Source organism: Macaca fascicularis, chromosome 10 (genome assembly GCF_037993035.2).
Source record: "Macaca fascicularis isolate 582-1 chromosome 10, T2T-MFA8v1.1".
Classification (NCBI taxonomy): Eukaryota; Metazoa; Chordata; class Mammalia; order Primates; family Cercopithecidae; genus Macaca; species Macaca fascicularis.
Window position 1 is genome coordinate 7,705,046 of NC_088384.1, and position 16,740 is coordinate 7,721,785.

Sequence of the window (16,740 nt, forward strand, 5' to 3'; positions counted from 1 at the left end):
GCTTGTTTAGCTCCTGCTGAAATGTTGGCTTGTTCTTTTTTCCACTGGGTAATGTGCCTGTTTTCCTCTGGCTGCCTTTAATGTTTTCTCTTTGTCTTTGATTTTCAGCACTTTGAATATGATATGTCCAGGGTTTTTGTATGTGTGTGTTAATTCTTCTACTTGGGATTCCTCTAAGCCTCTTGGATCTGTGGTTTGATGCTTTTCATTATTTTGGAAAAATTCTCAGCGATTATCTTAGGAAATACTTCTTTTAGCTCATTCTTTCTTCCTTTGAGATTCTAGTTACATGTATGTTAGATTGTTTGACGTTGTCCTCCAGCTCTTGGATGTTCTATTCTGTTTTCTTCCCTCTTTTTACTTTCCTTTTTTTAAATTTTTATTTTTTGAGACAAGATCTCACTGTGCTGCTCAGACTGGCCTAGAGTTCCTGGGTTTAAGCAGTCCTCCTTCCTCAGCCTCCTGAGTAGCTGGGTCTGCAGGCATGCTACTGCACCTGGCTTCTTTCTTTTTCTCTTTTTGTTCCAGTTTGGGTAATCTCTGTGGACCAATCTGTGGCTAACTGCTTCTTTCTTCTGCTGTGTCAAGTCTGCTGATGAGCTGTCAAAAGCATTCAGTGTTTTCGTTATGTTTTTTCCCTCTACCATTTCCACTTAGAGTTTCCATTTCTCTGCTGAAATAATCCTATCTGTTCCTGGGTGTTGTCCACCTTTTCCTTGGGAACCTTTGACATGTTAATCAGACTTCTCATCAATTCCATGAGTCTGATTCTGTTGATTGCTTTGTCTCTTGACAGGTTTTTTTTTTTTTTTTGGAATGGTACCTTTTGACTGCTCAACACAGTGTATTAGACAGTAGAGACTAAAGTCAGCCATATTTATGCTTGGAAATGAGGCTGGCTTTTAAACTGCTAGGCCGTTAGTGTAAGGAATTGAGTTAACCCTGCCTCGTTGGTCTGGTTTGGGTTTGGGTGTTGATCTGATTACCTTGAGCAATCATTGGTTTCATATTATTGTAGTGGTAGCTTGTGTTCAGTGGAGGGGCTGAGTTTCCAGAGGATTTTTCTCAGTGTTCCTGCTCCACCTCCAGCTTTTGGTCTTCCTCGTAGGTCTGAACTGTGGAGGAGTTTTGTCTGCACACTCTTACCCGTGTGCCAGTGATAGACTCTGCTGTTATCTGTTACTTTGGTTTAGTAGCTTGGCAGGGAGGGTTTGGGGTTCTCTGGTGTGTGGTCTAGCTGCAGTCTTCCGCAGGATCCATGTTGCTGGGTCTGGGTGCGGCTTTTTCATTGATCCTGCCCTCCTCTGAGTGGCAGCCAAACTCTGCCTGGATGGTAACTCTTGTGCAGGAGTTTCATGTCCTTTCTGTAGTGTTGAGGATCTCTAGTAGTCAGGGCCCAGGTACAGTTTCCTGCCCCTCCCCAAAGGGCAGAGTCTTGGTTTTTCCTTTTGCCTATCTCCAGCCACACTGGGTCTTCACCAGTGCCCTGGGAGGTGACACAGTTTTCTGCCCCTCTCTCCGTGGCTTAAAGCCTTTTTTCTGTAAGGGAGAAGGGCGCAAGTAGGATGTTTTTCTTCTCCCACAGCCATGGCACTCTCCAAAGCATGCTGCCTCCCACTCTTTCTCCTGAGCACCTGGCCCAGGTCTGGAGAAGACCCTGTGTTTGGATGCCAGCTCTCTGCTCAGTGTAAGATTCTCTGGATTCCCTGGCTTCAGAGGTTCTGTGCTGTCACATGGGCTCACCTTTGGCTTTTACCAGCGTGGAAACATTTTGCCTGAATTCCTCTTGCCACCTGCATGGGCTGGCTTCTCTTCCTCCAGGGCCCTGTCTCAGGTGAGCTGGTGCTTACCTCCTGCCACTCTGAGGAAGGGTCCATCTTAGTTGAGTGAAGCTGGGATCTTGTATTTTATCTGACCTCTCCCTGTTCGTGTGGGGCGGCTCTTTCCAGCATCCTGCATCTAGGGGGAAGGGGCCCTAGTGGTCCCTCCTGGTCTCCGACCACTAGATCGGATAGGTGGGCGTGTGTGTCGCTCCTGGGATGTGGGACAGGATGTTGTACAGTGTGACTGTGTGTGGTTAGCAGGGAGCGGAGTCCTAGCGTGGGCTTCTGGAGTGAGTGAGAGGAGAGTGGAGGGCCCATTGGGAGGTGGAAGCCTCCTTAAAGCATGCTTTGGAGACTTGCTGGCATTTTCTGGAAGCTAAACCAGTCATTTTGTGGGGGCTGGTGAGCCAGAGGCCCTGGCTTGGGCTTCAGGACTTGGCTTAGCTTGAAATGAGCCAGGCTGTCCTGGGACCTGTTGACCCCACCAGCGGCAGGGGCATTGGACTAGGTGGTTGGCATTCGTCCTGCTCAAGCCTCAGAACGACCAGGGAGGAGAGCGGGTTTCCTGCCTTTGTGCCAAGTACTTTGTTTTATCCTCGCCATCCTCACAACTTTGCCATGAAATAGGCCATTTTTTGGGTAAGGAACCAAGGCCCTGAGAAGAAACTGGCCCAGGCCAGCCTGACTCTGTGGGTGGCATCTCCCTGCGCTGCCACCTCCTTCCAGTGGGCCTGGCTTTGGGTGGTGCCAGCCCCAGGGTCATGAGTGGGGTCAGTGCTTCGTCCGCTGTCACTGTCCGCACAATTGTCGCTGCTGCTGATGCCTGGAGGGTGCTCTGTGGGGAATGACATTGAGTTCATCACTGTCCTCGCCTTCCAGATGAGGAACTCACATAGAGGGGCAGATCTTGTCCAGTGTCCTGTTGTCTGGAGGCAGCCGACCTGGTTTCCAAATCAGGACTCTGGATCCAGAGCCCTCATGACTGTCGCCTCTCTCAGGGCTGAGAGCCCAGGCGTGTGAGTGGGTGTGCTTTTGTACTAGAGAGTGGGCCTCTGCTAGTCAGATGGGAGGTGGTCTCAGAAGGCAAAGGGGGAAGAAGCCAGGAAAGGAGTGACTGCGGGAGCCTGGGGCTCAGCCTGCCAGCATCCCTTGAGAGACGATGTGAACACAGCTGGGAGCCTTCTCTGGCGTGTGGGGGGCAGGCGCCAACTCTTGTCCCTCAGTGGTTGGGGGTGGCTCAGGGCATCGGCTCCTTGCACTTCTGGGCCTCCTCCTCTGCGGCCAGGTGGGAAGCAGGCCCAGGTGCTTGAAGTCAGAAGCCCTCACCAGTGCTGCAGGTGACCTCTAGGGCAGCTGAGGGGTATAGGTGGGCACTGGTAGGCTCTACTGGAGGAGGGGACCAGTTATAAAGACTTAGGTCTGAATTTTGATTTTGGGCAAGGCCCTGATTCTTTCCCAGCTGGTCTTGGCCAGACTGTCCCCCGTGTGTGCAGATTGACTGGGGCCCTGCTTCGGGCTGGGCTTGGCGGGGGCAGCTCTGCTCCAGGCACCTCTTTTTCTCCTCCTGGGACTAGCAGGCTAGCCTGGGCCAATGGCCTTCTCTTGACAGCAGTGGATAAGCATAAGCAGTGGATAAGAATAAGCAGAGACGTGCAGCGTCTCCGTTGGCCAAGTCGTATGGTCGTGCCCAGAGTCACAGAGCAGGACCTTTATGAGGGGCCGTGAAGTCACACAGCAAAGATGCGTGTGGGGCATGTATTGTGGTCATTGCCCTGTCTGCCATTGTTGTCCGCACCATCCTCACCACCACTGATGTCTTGAGATGCTGCATGAGGGCAAGCTGGGGCCCTTAATGCCACACGCCAGAGCCTCCTTTCCCCAAAGCTTCTTACAACTGGTTTCTCCCCTCGTCCTGAAGGTCCCATTGCAAAGGCTGTTTTTTTACAAAAGCCTTCCCTGACTTTCTCTCATACAAAGGTGGAGCCTCTTCCCCTTGAGGCAGAGCTTCTGCCCCCTGGAGCGGAGCGTTTTCCCCCTGGGGCGGAGCGTTTTCCCCCTGGGGCGGAGCCACGCTCTGCTTGCTGTGCCAGCTCTGTCTGAAGGTGCAGGAATCTCCTGGTAGCCTCTTGGCAGCCTCAGGGTTGTATACCTGGAACAGAAGAGCTAAAGGCCTAGGAGAAGTTCACTTTGAGGAAACTGAGGCCCAGAGGAGCAGTGACTTTGAGACCTCCCAGAGTCGCTGGCACAGCTAGGCTGGGAATCTGGGCTCCAGGTTTTCAGAGTCTCATGAGACAGAGGCTGGGGCCAACCCAGGGTTGCCGGAGCTTCCTGGACCAGGCAGGCCTGGCTGTGGAGCCCAGCATGCGGCAGCTGCCTGGCATCACCCCAGCAGGAGGACGGAGTCACGGCCAGGGACTGTGCCTGTTTCTCCTCTGCATCCAGCAGGGGTCTGGCTGTGGATGTGGTCCAGAGTGGGCAGGGGTGGGGTGGGGATGGCTGTAACTCGTTTCCCAGGGTCCCAGGCCTAGAAGTGAGCTGCCACTGTCATGGGTGGGGGTCAGTCCCAGCAACTGCCCCGTCTGCCTCACCTTTGCTTGATCGTAGCTAGGAAACGGTCGGAGATTTATCCCGCAAATGAGTACACGTGGGACGTGACCCTGTTTTGTTGCTCTCTTGCTTTGTGAGCCTTGGTGCTGTGTGTGTCTAGTGTGTATGGGTGTATGTGTGTGGTGTGTGTGCATGTGATGTGTGTGTGTGGTGTTTGTGTGTGGAGCGAGTGTGAGTGCACATGTGCTGTGTCTGGTGTGTGTGTGCGTGCTGTGTTTGAAGGAGTGTGTGTGGTATGTGTGTTATGTATGTGGTGTGCGTTGAGTATACATATGTATGTCTGTGTGTCTGATGTGTGTGTAAAGCACTCTGGTTCTGGAGCGAAAGTTTCAGGTGTTGAGTTCACTGCCCACTGGCCTCTGTGGCCCTGGACAGTTCATCCCTGAGCCTGTGTGGTCCTGTGTGAAGCTAGATGGTAACAGCAGCTCCAGTGAGGTATGTGAGACTCAAGGGGGAAGTTGTAGTGAGCTCCTGGGTCTCGGTCAGCGTGTCCTCAGCTGGTGCTGTGAGCTGGGCTCCGGAAGTCTTGGTTCCCCATCCAGTTGCCAGCCGTGTGACCAGGAACTCTGCTTTTCCTCTTAGAGCTTCCCGTCCCGCTCTGTGTCGAGGGCATTGTCTTGAGAGCTGAGAGACAGTGTGCGGAAGCACAGGGACAAGGACTGGCTGCGGCAGGTACTTAACAGACGTCCTTCACCTTTTCCTTTTGGAGGTGGGGAGCATTCTCAGTGTCTGTTGGGGGACAGTTCCCACCCGGATGGAGGCAGAAGCCCCCAGGCCCTGGACTGTTGCCCGGCCCTGATGAGTTGCCCCTTTGAAAGTTCCGCTGTGGGCCGGGCATGGTGGCTCACATTTGTAATCCCAGCACTTTGAGTGGCTGAGGCAGGAGAATTGCTTGAGCCCAGGAGTTCAAGACCGTCTGGGCAACATAGGGAGACCCCTATCTCTACAAAAACCAACCAATCAAACAAACAAACAAAAAAAACTAGCCAGGTGTGGTGGCGTGTGCCTGTGGTTCCAACTACTTAGGAGGCTGAGATGGGAGGATCCCTTGGACCCAGGAGGGTGAGGCTGCAGTGAGCCATGATTGCGCCACTGCACTCCAGCCTGAGCCACAGAGTGAGACCCTGTCTCAAAAAAAAAAAAAAAACTTCCAGCTGTTGCTGTTTCTCAGGGAGCCGGGGGATTCTGGCATCCCTGTGGATGTCCTGGGACTCCAGAACCCTGTAAGCGGCTGTGTTTCAGTGGGGCAGACTGAACACACACGCTGGTGTCTGTTTCCTCTTGAAACCTCACTAAAGTGACAATAAAGGGATAGAAAGCTCTGAACTCCCAGAGCAGGAGAGGAGGGCGCGGTGGATTGGAAACCCAAAAGATCACAGGCAGGGCTGAGTGCTGGCTCACTGGGCAGGCAGGGAACCTGAATGCCGCAGTCGGGAGGGCGGCCAGGTGGGAACCCATTCCAGCAGCCCAGCCCAGGAAGCAGCTGATGTGGTGTCCATGACACTGGGGATGGAAACCAGAGGCTGTCACCAAGACAGTTTTCTTCTTTGGGGACCGGACAGGCTGTGATGTGAGGGTCCCGTGCACAGCTGAAGGCTGGGACACAGGGCATGTGGGAAGTAGGGTCACACACAGGCTGCACACTTGGAGGGTGGGATTACCAGCCCCTCCTCGCCTCAGCTCTTAGGATGCCTGTGACCTGGTTCCAGTCTCCAGGCTGGGGTTGGAGGCACCCTCTTGAGAAATTGACCCCAAAGCAGAGCCCTATACCTACTCATGGAATCTCCCACCGAAGTGACAGGTCCTCAGCTGTGAAAGCACCGAGGCTGCTCCCCCAGGCATGTGTGGCCCCCAGGGCTGCTCCCACGGTCTCTCCCTCACCTGTGAGTGGACTCAAGATCACCAGGTAGCAAGTCTCCAACAGGAAGGATAGCAGAGACAAAACACAAAGCAGAAAAAAGGACTCCAAGAAAGCAAAGACCATGTGAGGAGCAGAAGAAAACCTAAAAACCCAGAATAACACCACCTCCACTCATAAGTCTTTGCAGTATCCTTTGAGAGTCAAGACACGTGTTGCTTTCACTGAAGGAAGCAGCAGTGAAGACAGGAATAACGAGAGATCATCAAAGACTCCTGGAGATGAAAAGTGTGAAGGTGGAGGTTTTAAATGCACAGTTGTGAGGTTTGGGTGGTCAGGCTGAGAAAATAGTCCAGGAAGTAGAATAAAAATTTTTGCAAAATGGTGACAGGAGCAAAAAGATAAGAAAAATGGAAGTTTAATCTTGGAGTTCCAGAAAGGGAACAGAGTATGGTAGAGAAAATTATTGAAGCCAGAGTTTTCCGAATGTTCAGAGCTCAATAAAAGACACCCCCAACCCCTGCCAACTGTCTGGCCTAGTGAACGAGTAAACTGGGGCAAAGAGAAGATCTCAGAGCTCCCACAGAGAGGAAAATAGGCCCCCAGGATCTCAGCGGCACCACTGGCAGCGAGAAGACTGAACGACGGAAAGCGATCTCCAGCCTGGGCTTCTGTACACGACCAGACTGTCCCTCACGTGGGAGGTGAATATGGATGTTTGCAGTTACCTCAGTCTCACATGCCCAGGAAGCAGCCAGGGCACCTGCAGTTGGGGGCTGTGGAGAAAGGACCAGTGCACCCAAGGTGGGGGGAGGTCTAGGAAGGTCCCATGCAGCCATGCCAGGCCGCTCACTCAGATGAGGGAGGGAGAGCAGAGCGGGCAGGGGCATGTCCCCAAGCAGCAAATGGGATTGAGCGAGCACCCACCCATGTCTCTGGCCGTGTTGAGGCTTGGAGGCTTGTTAGAGTTGTGGAAGGAGTTATTAATAGCAATACAGAAAATGAAATAAGCAAACTAAGACAGTTACCTACTCTGGGAAAAGTGAAATAGTATACAAAAGAGGAAATGTAATCACTACATGGTGTACTTTGCATTAAACACCAAATTAAGCCTTGAATTAAATCCAAAATCGTGCTGCGACTGTATCGGCAGGAGGGAAGCTTGTGTGTACGGGAACTTGGCTAAGTCCTCATCTTTCACAGTCAAAAATCATTAGCCCATCTAATATGTACAGATCATAAAATAATGATATCAGTACACTTTTTGAAAATTTGAGGGCAAAAGGAATCTACCAAAGGTCTCCTTCTGGGGAGTGGGATTAGAGGAGGAGAGAACTGTAGATCTTTGTGCCTTACAGGACTGACTTTTTCAACTAGGTACAAGTGAAGCTGGACATTTCCTGACTCCTTCGCAGGCGGGAGCTGGAGTACACGAGTGCTGGAGTCAGCTGGCTGCTCTGGCGCTGGCAGGGGCGGACTCCACTCACTCGAACCTCCTTCGTTTCACCCTCGAGGGAGGGAGCACGCAGGTGAGCGGGTGCGGGAACAAACTTTGTACCAGCCCCGCAGCGGCCCCTGGGGTTCAGAGGAAGTGTTCCAGTGCTCTTCTAACCCGGCCGTCTGTGGACGGCTGAAGTATTACCAGCTCAGTGGGCCCTCTGCCTTTTCATGTGAGGCAGCTGCCTTCTGCCAGTGAGGGCTAAGGGTCAGTGTGACAGCCTTTGGCACCCGCACTCGTGGCACCTGGGTTCTTGTCTGGCATCCAGGAGGAATGAGGCTGCACGAACGAATTGAAGGTGGTAAACGTGGGGGATTTTTGCTGATGAAAGTGGCTCCCAGCAGGGGGATTTTATTGCTGATGAAAGTGGCTCCCAGCAGGAAGGGGAGCTGAAAATGGGACGGAGTGGGAAGGTTGTCTTCCCCTGGAGTTGGCCATCCCTGGCCAGACACTCTGAAGCTCCACCATCAGCCTGTTCCTCTGAAGTCACGCTGCTTCTGTCTCATGTCCAACCGTAGTCTCTGACGTCCAGTTACTTTTTCTCTCTCTGCTAGCTGAGTTCTGGGGTTTTTATAGGCACGGGATTGGGGGTAGGGCGTGGTTTTGGAAATGATAACATTTGAGCGGGAAAACAGGGATGTAAGTTCTCACTTCGGGCCTTGGTATCAGGCCTTTTGGCTTGAGGGTGGGGCCCCCGCTGGGGACCTGCCCTCTTCTGCCCCATATTTCCCTGCCGCCTGTCCCCGTCAGAGGTGCGACTGGTGAATCCTGTGAGTGAAAATCAAAGGGTTTCAGCCACAGGGTCCTAGTGGTTTCCAGGCCGTTCTGATCAGTTCTGATGCCTTCTGTGATGAGTTCTGGTGGGAATTTTTGATGGGCTCTGTGCCCAATGTTAAGACAGGCTATTCTCTAGAGTCCTGGGGAGTTCCACCCCAGAACAGCAGTGGCCTCCTGCAGGCCTCGACCCAAGTCCAGGTGTCAGTGTGCACTGCGCGCTGCTGCAGGGGGTATTGATCGGTTTGCCACTCAGAAGTGATTGCAGTGGTGTCAGCAGAGGCACTTCTGTGAATTACTGCTTCTAGCTGACTTGCGAAGAGCTGCTGGAGAGCACGTTTGGCTCGAGTTACTGGCCAGCGGGTGGCCCTGCCCTGTTGGCTCACCTGGTTTCTGTTTGAAAGCTTGACTCTTCCCTGCTCAGGGTGGATCTGCTGGGGCCTGGGCTGGCTTCCAGCTGCCCAGCTGTGATGAGGAAGATTGGTGCCCTCCTGGGCCCCCACCTTGGCAGTGGCGTGTTTGCCCTCACTGCTCTTCAGGGGCCCCAGCGTAGCCACAGCCGCGTGCCCCCGTTTGTCCCACAGCAACATGACAGGCCTCACTAGGACTCCTCCACCTCTCACTCCTGCCTCGGCCCCACCTGGCCCTGTTGGGAAGTGGCTCCAGCTCCAGGCGGGCCCCCACTTCCCAGTGCCTTGTTTCCCTGTCAGTAAAGGTAGTGCTCATGGACCCTCCTGCTCGAGGCCGGTGGAGGGCACCACAGGGTTGGCTGTGGGCGTTGCTTTGCCTGCTCCAGGTGTGTGGCTTCATCGGTGGGTGCCAGGAGGTTCCTGTCCTGTGCTGTAATGAGGGTTGCCAGGTTTGCTGTGAGACTGTGGCGTGTCCTTGCAAGTGAGCAGGTCCTGTTGGTGGTGCCCTATCTTGATTTCAGTTGCTGAGTTGACGTTGGTTTATATTGATTCTCTTTGGGCCTGAGCAGGCCTGATTCTCTTTGTGGCCCTTCTGCACGTCATCTCCTTTGACCCCAGCAGCCCTGTGAAGAAGAGAGGGGCATCACCACCTCCGTTTTCTGGAAGGTGGCAGGGATGGTGTCATTCCTGGGACTCCTGGGCCAGCCTGGAGCCTGGCACATAGTGAGCCCTCTGCTGAGTGAATAAAAGGCTCGCTGAGTGGGTGGGGGTACCTGCGCTGGGGTCGGAGTGCCAGGCAGGAAGGAGGAGGGCAGTGGCAAGGTGGGTGGAGGGGAGAGCAGCAGAAGAGGATTCTCCCTCAGTCTCCAGAAAGGGGCACAGCCCTGCCCACACCTCAACTTTGGGACTTCTGGCCTCCAAAAGTGTGCACTGTGAGAGAATACATTTCTCTTGTTTTAAGCCACCAAGTTTTGGGTGATCTCTGGCAGCACCCTGGGAAACTAAAACAGTGACTAAGACCAGTTCCTTGCCCTCACAGGTCTTGCCCCAGCCAGGCACGGTGTGACAGTGTGCTAGGACAGTGTCCAGGGCTCTGTGGGACCAGGGAAGGGCACCTGATCGAGAGGCGTGTTGTCAGGGAAGGCTTCCTGGGAGCAGCGACCCACAGAGCAAGCCGGGGCTGGCCAGGCAGAGGGCAGCCTGTTGAAGGCCTTGGGCCACTGGGGCGCTGGGCTTGGAAGGGGGTGGGAGGCTGGCCAGAGCAGAGGGGGTGGGTGGAGGGCTGGCAGGGCCGCATCACTGGGACCTCAGGAGCCCCTGGGTACAGTTGGCCACAGTGAGGGTGGGTGGAGGGGCTGGCAGGGCTCATGCCCATGCCCAAGGGCACCACCAGGAGCATGGAGAGAGACCAGTGGGAGGAGTGCTGGGTGCCACAGCTTGGCGTCTGGCAGAGGGCCTTGCAGAGCTAGGACTGTCTGACTCTGAAGCTGGGTTTGATCTTGGGTTCAAAGTGCTTAGAAGTGTGCCTGGAATGAGGTAAGTGACCAGATAGTATAATGACCATTTTTCTTTGATCATGTTATCGCATCTTGCCAGCTGGCTTTATGCCCTAGGAAGGCCGGGACCTGTTCCCTGCGTGTTTCCTGGTGTGTTCTCGCTGCCCCTCTCTCCCTGATGCCCGTGTTGACCTCCTGTTGAATTCTCCTGGAAGTGGGAGAAGGTAAGGTTAGCAGGTGTTCAACCAGGAAATGGACGTGGCAGGCTGGAGAGAAGGGCCATGGGGACAGGGCCAGGTGGACCTGACGAGTCAAGAGCTTCCTTTGGCTGATCTTCTGGCATAAATATTTAATGGGGGTGAGGATGGGACTTGTGGAACTGAAGTGGCCGATATTGATGTAAGAAGACTTTAATGTGCAGAGAATGTCTGTCTGGGTTGTTGGCCTGTGGGGCTGCAGGGGTGGGGAACGTGAAGAATAGGTGATGAAGATGTCACTGGGAGAGGCCCCTTTCAGGGATGCTGCCCGCAGTCTGATTTCTAAGGACAAAGACCCCCTCACTGCGGCTGTCCCGAGCTGCTGGCTGGATGGTCCTCACGAGGAGGAACAGGCAAGTCAGCCACACTCTGGTTCTGTAACCCTTGGCACATTTTGGCCTTAGGAGCCTCGTCTGCCATGAGGATGGTTGTATTTCCTACTCAGGTTGGTGGGAGAGTCCATGTGCTGAGAAGGTCTTTCTGTGTATTGAAGAGAGCTTGTTTTCCATCACCAAGCCACACCACTTCCTTCCTTCAGTGCCTTTGCCCCAAAGCTCCCTCCTCCAGGAAGTCTTCCTTGATCAACACATCCCCTTCTGATTACTCAGAGTCTATGCAGCACCCAGCGTTTGTTGGTCCACTCAGGAAATATGAATTGAGCATGGCCACATGCTGGCTCTCCGGGTGCAGCAAAGAACAAGACAAAACAGCCCCTGTCCTTAAGGTGGAGAGGGGAGAGAGCACGCAAAGGAATTTGCAGGCTGTTCCTGGGCAGGTAGATAGCACAGAGGGACCACATGACAGGGCGAAGGGCAGGAGTTAGACCCATAGCTGGTGAAGGAGTCCGTGCTGACTGAGCGGCATCTGAGCAGGCGCAGGGAGGAGTCAGGGAGTGAGGAGGCTCCAGGTAGGGGCACCAATGCCAGCAGCCTGGGGAAGGGCTGGTTGGGCTCAGAGGCGGGAGGGAGCTCAGGGGAGAGCCAGGTGGTGAGGGAGTGGAACATGGTGAAGGCCTTGCGTTGACTCTGCGGGAGGCAGAGCTGCTCCAGACGGCGGCAGTGGACAGTGGTGGGGTCTGACTTCCATGTTAAAGCCACAGTTTTGGTTACTGGGTTGAAAACAGAGGTAGAATAGTGGTCCTCAACCTTTTTGGCACCAGGGACTGGTTTTGCAGAAGACAGTTTTTCCATGGACCCAGGTGGTGGGGTAATGGGGATGGTTTCATGATGAAACTGCTCCACCTCAGATCGTCGGGGTTTAATTAGATTCTCATGAGGACCACACAGCCCAGATCCCTCGTAGGTGCAGTTCACAATAGAGTTCGTGCTCCTGTGAGAATCTTGTGTTCCCGCTGATCTGACAGGAGGCAGAGCTCAGGCTGTAATGCCTGCTCCTGCACCGCTCGCCTCCTCCTGTGCGTCCCGGTTCCCAACAGGCCACAGACCCATGGCCTGGGGGTTGGGGACCCCTGTACTAGGAGGCAGAGTGAGCTGGGTGGCAGCAGAGAGCCAGGGAGGAGCCCTCGTGGGAAGCAGCTCAGGTGTGAGGACGCGGTGTCGCAGGGGGAGGGTCAGCTCTGGACACACCAAATGGCAGGGTTGGCGGGGCTAGCTGAGGCAAGGAGAGAGGAGAGGAGCCGGGTGAGCCACAGTGAGGCCACCATGCAGCCCGAGCCCTGTGAGCTGGAGGGGCTGCTTGCTGAGACGGGCTGCAGGGGCTGCAGAGGAGACAGCCTCAGACGTTCCCCCCAGAGCCGGCTGGGTCCCGCTGAGGTGCTGGGCAGCGAGTGAGCTGCTGGAGTTCATGGGCATGTGCCCCGGAGGCTGATGTGTGAAGGGGTGGACCTGGGTGTGACCTGGGGGGAGGGGGCTGGGGCTGCACTCCGGGCTGTCACCGTGTTCAGGGTGGGAAGATGAGGAGCCAGTGGCAGAAACCGGAGCCGCTGATGTGAAGGGACCACGGTGGGTTAAGCTGTGCCCATTTCTTCTGGGAGGTCAGACAAGGTGATGACTGAGGATCACTGGGGACCTGGAGCTGTTTTGGGGCCTGGGGACAGAGGCTGGAGAAAGCGCAGAGGACCGCCTTTCTCCCCGGGGAGTTACCTTTGGTCCCAGCACACTTCTGGCTGGGTGTCCTGCCTGGCCCTAGGGTCCTCGAATGGGACTCTGCACTCAAGGCACCAGTGCATGCAGTCAGCCCCATGTGTGGTCCAGGCGGGGCCCCGCTTCCTCCTGCCTGCACCAGGTGTGGGGCCGGTCACAGTGCCTGCTGCCCCTGGGCCGTAGCAGGGAAGAGAGGGCCTGTCCCATGCGTCCCAGGGTGCGCACTGCAGGTGATCCTGGCCATCAGAAAAGGCCGACTCGAAGGGGCGGGGGCTCTGAGACAGCTCTGCCTAGGCTGAGGCTGGGAGGAGCATACAGGCTGAGTGGATAGTGCTATGGTTGGCCCCACCCAGGAGGGTGCAGCCTGGACCCTGTGCCAGGTGTGGAGAGCTCAGAGGGCCTCAGTAAATGGTTGAATACCTGGGCCTGAGTTTGTGAACAGTGGGAGGCTACGGAAGGGTTTTGGGCTGGAAGCCGTCGAACCTGAGTGCGAAAGGTGCTGTTTGTCCCAGAGGGACAGTTCCCAGACCCAGGCAGGAGGCCTACTAAGCCAGGTGGCTGATTTGTGAGGAGGGAGAATTGGTCAGCATGTCTGTAGCCCAGTGGGCAGCTGTGGTCCTGTGAGCGAGTGCCAGGGTGTCCTCAGCACACACGAGCTCCTTGTTCCCTGCAGGCCTCTCCCTGCCTTTAATGGCGTGGCACGCTGTGCTTGCCCAGGCTCTTCCCGTTGGCCGCATCTCCCCACAGGCTTAGGAGAGCAGGTTATGCTGACTAGGCCACTGGCAGGTGGAGGTGATTTTTCTCTTTTTAATTGAATTATATCTTATACGTGCACATGAGTTGGAGGAAGGCAGAGAGAGGGAGAGAGAAGAGGGGGGAGAGAGAGAGAGAGAGGAGGGAGGGGGAGGGGGGGAGAGAGAGAGAGACAGAGAGAGAGAGAGACTGTATACTAAGTCCTGCTTGTGAGGCTCGGAGTGGTCCAGTGTTATGACAAAAGACTGTAATAAGGGCTGGGGGGATAATGAGCCGGGACCATAGATGAAAACCTGCATGTATGATAATATTGTAGCATATTGTAGCATGCTTCTGTGTAATTCCCACCAGACCTAGTTAATAGCTCTAGACCCCGGAATCGCCTTTGTGCCTTCTCTGAATCAATAACCAACCCAAAATATAACCACTGTTCTCACTTCTGTCACTGTAGTTTAGTTTTGCCCATTCTTGAACCTCATGCCAATGGGACATACAGGATTGTACCCCAGAGCGCCTTGGGGTGGGAGGACTCTATCACATCCTGTCTGTGGGGCTTGGCTGTGCTGTGTCTGCAGTTCATTCTTTTTCATTGCTGTCTAGTATCCCATGGTGATTGTCACAACTTACTCATTCTATTGCTGATGGATATTTGTGTTTCCAAGTGACTTTATGAAGTGGCCAAGATTGTTCTAGAACCTGTGTACAGATCGACAAGCACTGGCTTCCCTTGGGTCTCCCCAGGATAGTTCCTGGAGCATGGGCTATATATTTAGAGTTTCAGTAGATACTGGCCACATGTCATTTCCTCATCTTGGCTAGCGGGTCATTCCCCTGGCCCATCATTCCTGTGTAAACTGCCAAGTTCAGCCTCTGGAGGCCTTGGGCCAAGTCACCCACCTGTTACAGCCCCTGAGCCACTTCCGTAACAGGGGCTGGGTTCTATTCTGTTCTGTTCTCCTAACAGCCCTGTGAAGCATCCTGGCCCCTCTGAGAATCAGAGCCGATTGGCCCATGACCCAGCACAGGGGATTCAGGCCGAGACCGTGCGGGGCCCACTCCTCTTCCCCCAGACTCGAGTCGCCCTTCTTGGGCAGCAGGTGTTGACCTGAGCACAGGGCCGAGCGCTTGGGTTTCCTCTGAGCACCCCATGCTGGGGCTTCTCCCCTGCAGGCACCAGCTTGCTGCAGGAGGTGGTCTACTTGGTGAGCCAGGGTGCTGACCCCGATGAGATCGGCTTGATGAACATCGACGAGCAGCTCCCGGTCCTGGAGTATCCGCAGCCGGGCCTGGACATCATCAAGGTACCCAGGCCAGTGGCACCTGTCCCAGCACCTCTTTAGGGTATTTCTGCAGTTACACCCTGATGATTGACAGTTGCTCCTGAGGGCTCTGTGGGTTAGGGGAGAGCAGATAGCCCCAGATAGCCGGGAGAGAACCTGGCAGGCCTGAGCTGGCAGTGACCTGGAACTTGATGAGGGTGTGGGTGATACATCAGCGTCAAGGAGTCTGGGAGGTGGAAAGGAAGTCAGTGCCTGGGGGGCACAGGGTTGAGGGGCCATTCGGGGGGAGCAGGCCCTGGGCCTCCCCCTTGCTTTCCCCTGGGGACCCTCCTCTGAGGGAGCTGGGTAGGATGCGTTTGCATCAAATATTTTGTATCAAGAATGAAATAAATGTTACTCCAGAGCCCTGCCCCCCTCACCCCTCAGACACACCCAGAGGCCCCCCACTCCATCCGCTGTACCTCTTTAGTTCCAGCCTCACACCTGAATGGGCCAGAACTGCAGCCTCCACCATGCCTGCCGCCGTCCCACTGGAGTAACATTCCGAAACCCAGCTCTGAGAGTGCCGTCCTGCCCCGTGGCATGGCACAAGACCCCTGTGACCCTCCAGGGCCCCTGTCTGCACCCCAGCCCCTCGGGCCTGAGCAGTCACCTTGCTCTCCTTGTCCGTGCAGAACCGTCTGGGTGTCGTTCGGTACTGCTGTGCCGAGGGCCACCGTGTTCAAGGCACGGCTCTTGGCCTTGGGGGCAGCAGTGACTGACAGCATCAGGCCCGGCCTCTCAGCCCAGGAAGCCATAGTAGCTAGACAGCGATCAGTGCTGGGAGAGGAGCAGATCAGGAGGGGACCGGCCATCTCCCGTGGGGATGTCTGAGGCAGGTCCTGAAAGAGGAGAGGAGCATAGGGACCGGTGAACAGAGACTGCACGGCGTGAGGGGCCTGGCCCTCCAGAGCAATAGGCAAGCCTGGGGGTTTCAGGCAATGGTCCTGGGCTGTTTGGCTTCATGAGGGCTGGGCCCATTCCTAGGGCAACTGGGAAGATGGGCTCTGAGCAGAGGAGCAGGGTGCTGACTGGTTTACAGGACCACCCTAGCTGCTGATGGGAAGGCCTGAGGGGCAGGTGGAAGCAGTGAGCGCATCAGGCCAGGTTGCTGTGTGGTCCAGCGCCAGCCTGGCAGCACCCACTGGGCCTGGTGCCTCCTGCTGCCTCTGCTGCCCTCTGATACCACTCCAAGCCAGGGCAGTAGCTCCCAGGCCCCCTGAGCGGACCCTGTGGCTGTGGCTATGATAGGTGGACTCCCCCGGCCGAGGTCCGGGACCCTTATCTCTACTGCCAGATAGAGACACCCAGCCGAGGTGTGCTCATGTCTCAAACATTTGTCTCAGTTGACAAGGGAGGCTGTCCTGGCTGGGTCTGAGACTGTCTCCGGGAGAGGAGACCAAGGAATGACAGCCTTGCCTCCTCCTGCTCTGACCTCTCCCCGCTCCTGGCCTCGCCTTTCCCTCTGACTCCTACCCTTCTTCCCTGGCCCCCACCCCATCCCATGTCCTCTGGTCCCTCTCCCCTTGACCTCACCCCTCCCCCTGGCCTCACTCCTCCCTCTTACCCTGCTGCTCTCCTGGCCCCTCCACTACCCTGTCGTTCCCTCTGATAACTCCACTTACCCTGAACCCCACCCTTTCCTTCCTCCTCTGGCCCCGCTCCTCCCCTTGGTCTCACCCCTTCCTCTGACCTGCCTCTCCCTCTGACTCCACGTAGGAACTGACCTCTCCCCGCCTCATCAAGAGCCACCTGCCCTACCGCTTTCTGCCCTCCGACCTCCACAATGGGGACTCCAAGGTAAGCTGGCACCCCCTCTGCCTCCCGAGATGAGTCCCCACCA

The 16,740-nt window shown here is 55.5% G+C and overlaps 1 protein-coding gene and 1 long non-coding RNA gene across 4 annotated transcripts in view; both read left to right on the forward strand.

Moving 5' to 3' along the window:
• SULT4A1 (sulfotransferase family 4A member 1) overlaps positions 1-16,740 on the forward strand; it is a 36,618-nt gene that overhangs the window by 5,572 nt on the left and 14,306 nt on the right. For 2 of the 3 annotated variants that reach the window (XR_006690014.3, XM_005567062.4), the window contains exons 2-3: positions 14,749-14,879; positions 16,617-16,697. The exons of the other annotated variant lie outside the window; for it this stretch is intronic. Coding sequence is in view for 1 of the 2 variants with exons in the window: in XM_005567062.4 (XP_005567119.2) it covers positions 14,749-14,879; positions 16,617-16,697 (212 nt within the window). In the remaining variant the exon portion in view is untranslated. The remainder of the gene's footprint in view (positions 1-14,748; positions 14,880-16,616; positions 16,698-16,740) is intronic. 3 annotated transcript variants of the gene reach the window in all.
• Positions 5,011-10,695, forward strand: LOC135965411 (uncharacterized). The gene is made up of 3 exons (XR_010578313.2): positions 5,011-5,102; positions 7,666-7,817; positions 10,567-10,695. It is a non-coding gene; the product is annotated as an uncharacterized lncRNA (long non-coding RNA).